This window comes from Carlito syrichta, unplaced genomic scaffold (assembly GCF_000164805.1).
Source record: "Carlito syrichta isolate Samal-C Ts95f unplaced genomic scaffold, Tarsius_syrichta-2.0.1 Scaffold310954, whole genome shotgun sequence".
In the NCBI taxonomy this organism is placed as follows: Eukaryota; Metazoa; Chordata; class Mammalia; order Primates; family Tarsiidae; genus Carlito; species Carlito syrichta.
Window position 1 is genome coordinate 561,839 of NW_007255050.1, and position 7,608 is coordinate 569,446.

Sequence of the window (7,608 nt, forward strand, 5' to 3'; positions counted from 1 at the left end):
ATGATCACTATTCTTTGTTTTATCTCTGGGCATGACAGAAAAGGAGAGAAAGTGTGACTCTAAACCACAACACAAATTAGTCTTCTTTCTAACTTCTGGGGCAGGGCTCTCTGGTACAAGGAAGGGAAATCAGAAACAACCCCCCAGGGAAGCCACAACCCCACTGGGCCAACTTGGCCCATTCCACAAACCCTGAATTGCATGTTAAGAAGAAAAGAAATAGCCAAGTCTACAGCAGAGGGAAGAAGGACTAGCCACGATTCACACTCCCTCCAGTGATAACCACTCTTCCCCTACTCCTGCCTCCAGTGATGGCAGTCAAATAGACAGAGCCCAACTGGGAGTGGGGAAGACAAGGGTTGGGGAGCCCCTGCCTTCCCCTTTCAGCTCTGCCCAGCCAACTCCAACGGAATTAGCAAACTGTGGCTCCTTGCACTGCCTTGTGTAAGGTGGTAAGATGATTTCACTCCAAAACCAAATATTCTGCAGGCTGCAGGTATGACTAAGGAATCAAAATACTCACAGGCCACATCACTCTGCAGCTGGGAAGGTGGGAAGGATGCAGCAAAGAAGAAAATTCCTTGAGTTTAGTTTCAACACTAAGCATGAAATTCCTAAGCACTAAATTCCCTTGACAAGGTTACCCTCATTTCTTGCTAGAACAAATCATAAGGAACCCACCCTCCAGCTATTCCTGGAGACTCAGAAGCTACTTTTCCAGTAAAGTGAGGTCCTGTTATCTCATTCTTCTTTCATCTGTCTTATCAGCAGTGCTATGTGTAGCCTTGTCCTACACAGAACAAATATAAGAAAACTGTAAATAAGACCTTTCACCAAACAGTCACCTATCTTACTTCAAAAACCTCCCTGTTCCCTTTGTTCTCCCTTTTACTTTGTAGAGCAAAGAGGCAGATGGGGAACATCAAGAAAGCCACTTTGATGCAGTTGTCACCCAAAACCAGGTTCCTACCTCTGCTGTCTACATGATTCCCTTGAAGGCATTTATCTACTTGGAAGATTCTTACTCACAACAACTCTTTCTTTAAAAAATTATTTTATTTTTAAAATTGTGGGGTACATGTGTGGTCATCATACAGGTAAAGTGTGAGTACTCATTGATGTCATGTGCCCTGCCTCCCCTGGCAGTGTCCCTCTACTGCCAATCTCTTTCTTGCGGTATTATGATAAATGTTCAAGGTCCACTTATGAGTGAGTCCATGTGGTACTCAAATCTTTGTTTCTGTGATAAATCACTGAGTATTATAGACTCTAATTTCATCCAGCTTACTGCAAATTTCATAATTTTGTTTTTCTTTATGGCTGTATAATCTTCCATCATGTAAATGTACCAATTTTCATTATCCGGTCCACTTTCAATGGGCAGCACGGTTGTCACACCAACTCTTGAAATCATCTATACAGAATTAATATCAAGTCATGGAGTAAAAGCTGCAGCTATGATTAGAAATTAATGAAAATGTTGCTTGTAAGTTTACTTGCAATTACCTTTGTGTCAGACTCTGGTGTGGAGGGGAAGCTGCCCCTCAAGATCAATAGACATAGCTTGAGAAGACAAGAAGCCATTTGAAAGATAAAAAGCAGCTTCAGCACATGCATGTTTATTGCCCCACTACTCACAATACCAAAAACATGGAACCAACACAGATGCCCACTGAAAGGCAACTGGATAAAGAAAATGTGGAACATATACATGATGAAATACTATGTACTCATAAAGAAGAACAAAATCATGACCTTCACAGCAATTTAGATGCAGTTAGAGACCATCATACTAAGTGAACTATCACAGAAACAAAGAACTGAATACCGTATGTTCTCACTCATAAGCAGGGCCTAATCACTAATAACACTAGCACAAGGGTGGGATCGGCAGATACTGGGCATTGCTATGGGAGGGAGGGAAGAAGTAGGGAGGGGACGTGTAGTATCACAAAGTGTACCTGATCCACTATCAGGGGCAGAGAGGACCAACTAGAAGCCCAAACTTCACCTATATGCAGCCTACTTTTATAGCAAATCCTCAGTTGTACCCCATGACTCTAAAATAAATAATAAAAATAAAATAAAATAAATAAAACCTGTGTCTCTTCAGGGAAGTGGATTTGAGAGACGTTCCCCACCCTCCTGGCTTAGCTGCTCTGCTATTAAACTCTTTCTCCACTGTGATGGCTGCATCTGTTTTGGTTTTTCTGGGCAGGGGATATAAGACCCCATGTTGAGCTGTAACACTCCAGTTCCCAAATCCACCCCTCCAGCCCTGTCCTCTTGCTTTCTCTCCTGCCCTATTAGGTACCTCTGTGTAAACAGTGAGCTGCCACCCAAGATTGAAAAGATTCCCTTTCTTCTACTCACTTCATACTAACATCTGCAAAACTTAAATACTTCCTATGGTAGCACACTCGCCAGCCTCTGGGGCTCCTGCTAGGCCTCCAAAAAAAAAAATTAGGTCCTAAATAAAAGTATCATTCTTCTGGCATGACTTTTTATTTTTATTTCAGCTCCCTGGAATAGCAGTTGGTCACCTTCCTGGTGTGTGGACCTGAGGGTCCACAACCGCCACTATCTTTCTTTTTTCACTCCCCTCTTCTCTTCTCCAGCCTCCCTGGCTACACCTGGAGACCTTTTACCTGCTCTTATCTCTACCTTAAGAGTTGTCATGACCAGAAAAGCAGGGCTGGGAATGTGGATTAAGAGGCAGAAAGGAGGGTGGGAAGTAAAATGGAGGGCAGAAGAAAAGGGCTTTGGTGACACATCTTCAGAAGGAGAAAATGGGAGCCAGAACACATCAGATCTTGGGATCAACAGAAAGAAACTGAGACGGGAAGGAGCTGCCTGCTGAGTCCAAGTAAGGATGGTAGGAAGAGCCAGCAACCTGCTATGCTACCACCTGCATTTCAAGCTGCAGCTGGAGGGACCTTCTCAAAACACAAACCTCCCCTGGAGGAGCCCCTCCCCTGTTCTCCACCTCCATACTTCTTTGAACAATTTCCATCATTTAGGATAAAATCCAGATGATCCTTAACATTGTTGTTTTAAACACCCACATTGACTTTCTCTCAAGCTTCAGTTTGTCTCAAACTTCCCCCTCCAATCAATGAACCTTCTTTAATTTCTCTAACTCATCAACTTTTTCTGGCTCCAGGACCTTTGCATGTGCAGTGACCAGCCAGGAGTGCCAGTCTCACTCACTCTTCAGCTCCTGGCCCATTTGTCTCCTCCTCAGGGAAAACTTCCCAGAGCACCCTAATTAGGCTAACTATCCTGTAACAGGCTCTCAAGGCAGCGATACTTCTTAAAGCAGTTAGGCAATTGTCACAGTGGTGGTTCAATATTTATTTTCACTCACAGTTAATGCTTGTTGGCCCTACTAGGCACCAAGCTCTATGATCACAAGGCCTATGCCTGGTTTTACTCTGCCTTCCATCTCAGTGTCTGCAGCTAAGTGGCACATTACAAGTGTTCACTGAGTGAATAAATAAGGTGACAGAGTTCTATATAACCCATGATATAGTGGGCAAGGTGGAAGGGAGAGGGTTGGGAAGAGCCCTATGGGTGCACACAGAGGGTATCCTTAGCTATTCAGAGCCAAGTCTACAAATGAAGACGATTCTACTCACAACACATTCCAAGATGAAACATCCAAAAGGTTCAGTGTCTACCACAGATTTGAGGATGAATGCCCATCTTCCTGGTAGTTCTAGAATTAGCCCATGCACCTCTTCCCTGGAAGAACCATCTCCAGGTGTCAACCCAGATCCTACCTACCCTCAGAACAGCACTTAAGGCTCAGCTTCTTCAAAAAAAAAAAAGTCTCAGAAACACTAGACCTAGAGTTTATCCGTTGTCCACCAAAACTTTGTAAGAGTTTTTTGTAATGATGACTGACATACCTCCCATGTATACTGAAGGTGTTTTTTTAGTCCCTAATTTCCACACAAGCAGGACCTTGTTTCTTTGTCTCCCTCTCCACTGTACAAGCAAATGTTTAACAAGCACCTCCTAATGCTCAGCACTAGAGACTTCTAAACAACTTTGCCCCCAAAGGCCATTTGACACCACAGTCTGGTGCTCTTAGATTTCATGTGCAAATAGACTGGAAATCTAAATTTCACACAATATTTCTTACTGCACGCAACACACTCTGACATTCCTGTTCTACTTTATTCCATCTTATTTCTTCAAGTACTTTTCAAAACTAGAGTTTTAAAGCACATTATCTAGCTATCCAAATTAGAGTAGCTGTGTATATATAGTATAAAACAAGTAAAATGTGCCTATGTGAGTAGCAGTCAGAATAATGGTCCTTGTCTATGCAGGTAGAAGTCAGAACAACAGCCCTTGTCTATGCAGTTAGAAGCCAGAATAATGATCTTTGTCTATGCAGGTAGAAGTCAGAATAATGGTCCTTATCCATGCAGTTTGAAGTCAGAATAATAATCTTTGTCTCAGCAGTAAGAAGCCAGAATTATGGTCACTGTGGAGAGGGGGAAATGGAGGAACTAGAAGGGAGGTGCTCATTGACAGTTCTTATTCTCAACCTTGATCACACTGATGCGCTCAGTTTGTGAAAATTCACCTTTATGACATATGTCCTTTTCTGTATGTAAATTATTCCTCAACACAATGCCTTCAAATCTCTGACCTAAGAAAGGCAAGAGGAGTTTATAATCTGGTTGAGACAACAAGACAGCCTTGAAGCAATGGAAACTAGACAAGACTTAACAAAAATCAAAGCTGGCTGTACAGCCTCAAGTTACACAAAGGACTCCACAGCTTGCAGGCTATGTCTTTTGAAGAGCCTGACCAGGAGACCCAGGCCTGGCACACCTTAAAATCCATTGCAACGGACACCCAGGGAGAGCTCCGGGTAGTGAGGAAGGGGAGGTATCACACAAAACAAGCCCTTCACCCTGTCAATAAATGGGAACTGGGACTCTCATTCCGAAAACAGCAAGGGCCAGGAAGGCTTCAGGGAGGAGGTGATGTCCAAGTCAGGTCTTCCTTGAAAGACAGATAGAAATTGAAGAAGTAAATAACCGGGCAGGGAAGGGAACATTTCAAAAGAAAGAAGGAGACTAAGGCAGACAGACTCCCAGGACAGTGATGGCCCTGATGAAGACGATAGGGATATCTGATACACATGGAGGGCCATCCTGGAAATCTAGTCAAAGCAGGAGGATATGGACCCTATGGGAGAGGTTTCTCTGGGAACAGGATGCAGTGGGAAGTGCCTAAGGAAGACCCTTCTGGCAGCTGTGTGCTCTGACGGTTCCCTCAGGGCATGGCACTCAACCCACACTCCAAGTGCTATAGACACCCACGAACAGCCCATCCAGCTCAGGTGATCCCTACCTGCCAGCCCAGCCAGGACAGCCAGCACAGTCAGGATGTCTTTCTGGTTTCCCTGCATCTCTGCATGTTCTTCCTCACCTGGGAAAATAAAGCAACAGGCCACAGCTCATCACTACTAGGTGTCTACCATTCAGCAATCCTACCACGGGTACATTAGATCAACGCATGTCGATGTGGTTGGCAGTGGTCTTGCCTGGGAACCTGTGAGAAAAACACATTCTTGGGCCCAAATCAGACATACTGAATCAGAAACTCTAGGGAGATGGACCCAGCAATCTGTTCAAATAAACCTCTCAGGTGATTCTGGTGCACACTCAAGTTTGAGAATCACTGGATCTTTTGTTTTGTTTTATTTTGTTTTGGTTTTGAGTTGGAGTCTCACTCTGTCGCCCAGATTGGAGTGCAGTGGCCACTCCCGGCCACTGAAACCTCGACCTGCTGGGCTCCGGTGATTCTTCTGCCTCAGCCTTCCAAGTAGCTGGAACTACAGGTGCACGCTACCATGCCCGGCTAATTTTGTGATTTATTGTAGAGATGAGGTCTCGCCAAGTTGCCCAGGCGGGTCTCGAACCCGCGGGCTCAGGCAATCCACTCACCTCGGCCTCCCAAAGCGCGGGATTACAGGCTGAGCCACCGAGCCCAGCTTGAATCACTCAATCTTACTACCCTCCCCAAGCCTACCTCTAAATGATGGGATGCGGATGACATCACCTTACCTCCAAATTACTGACCCAAATTCAGAACTCTGGGCTTACTGTTATTTATTCATTTCAATCATTCATCACTGAGAAAAACATCCTTTAGACATGAGATCACATTCTCAAAAGAGAAGATAATCAATGATAGAAGATATGGCCTCTTAGAAGGTGGCAATAGGTACGGAGAAAAAAATAGAATGGAATGGGGAATGGTATGTATGCACATGTGTGTTGGCTACCACTTCAGACAGGGTAGTCAGAGAAAGGGCCCCAAGAAGGTGAGCTGTGAACAGTGAATGAGGTGGACATCTGTGAGGAAAGCTTTTCCGGCATAGGAAACAACAGTTACAAAGACCCTGGGGTGGGACCAGGTCTGGTAAGTTTGAGGAATAGCAAAGAGGGTTCTGTGGTAAACTGAGAAGCAGCAGGTGGAAGGGAGTGAGGTCAGAGGAGGTCAGGGCAGACCAAGTAAGGCCTGACTGGCCACTTGGCATGTGAGGGTTCTGCCATGTACATCCCTTGGTCTTTCCTTCCAACTCCCTTTGTTCTTTGATAACCCTCCTGCTCACCCTCCACCCCTGTACTTTTTCTTTTTTGCTTTTTGTCCTTCTTTTCTGAGACAGACCTAACCAGGGCACTCATCAGTACAGCTGGATCCCACTGAAACATTTAGGGCTTAATCTCCTAGGCACTGACCATACCATGAACTGTCTGCAAAAACAATGCCTTAACCTCAGGAAGGGATCTCTTTATTTCAAACATTCCTGCACAGCACTGAAGTATGGAGGCCAGTGACCTGGAATGGCTCTCACTTTGGCTTTGTCACCCATACAGTTTTCACAGCCCTGTGGAATCCACCCGTCCCTCCAAAATATGAGGCATCAGGTCCTATTAGAGACCCCACAGTGAGGTTTTATAATGTATCGACATACACATCCAGGGACCCAGTCTCCTTTAGTCTCTGACAGGCCACAGAGGACAGACCCCACAGCCAACTCAGAAGCAGAAATACAAGAACTGAAGTTGGCATGCGGAGCAATGGCCACAGTTCAGTCTACAGACATATCATCCAAGTCGCTGAATAAAACACCAAGAGTGTCGGTGCAAAAGAAACACAACCCACATTTGACATTTAAGCGTATTACTGGGTATTCATCGAAATATCCAGTGGGTTTCCACACCTTTGTTTCTCTGATGTCTTTGGAAAGACACATGTGTACTAACCATAACTACTCATGTCCATAATTTAAGCTTCAAAATGTCTGTTGCAGTACTGCTCCATGGTGGAATCCAGGTCTTTGCGGTAATCTACCAACGACTCAGAAGATCCCCAAAATATATCTCAGTAGTAAGTTGTGCAGCAGCTGTACACAAAACAAAATGATATCCTAGCCTTCTGAAACTGACCCAAGATCTGGAATTATTAAGTGCCAAATGCATAAATTGTTTACTGATTTTCAAGGTTCAATGAACAGAACTCTACAGGTAAGTGGACTGCTCTACCAGTAGCACGGAAAGCCAGGCTCTAGTGGAGGAT

General features: G+C 44.6%; 1 protein-coding gene across 1 annotated transcript in view; it reads right to left on the reverse strand.

The window, feature by feature from the left end:
* IGSF5 (immunoglobulin superfamily member 5) overlaps positions 1–7,285 on the reverse strand; it is a 39,493-nt gene extending 32,208 nt beyond the window's left edge. Inside the window, exons 1-2 of the mRNA XM_021717760.1 lie at positions 7,195–7,285; positions 5,374–5,451 (exon numbers count right to left, since the gene is read on the reverse strand). Of these exons, the coding sequence (XP_021573435.1) occupies positions 5,374–5,451; positions 7,195–7,285 (169 nt within the window). The remainder of the gene's footprint in view (positions 1–5,373; positions 5,452–7,194) is intronic.
* Between the last annotated feature and the right edge of the window lie 323 nt (positions 7,286–7,608).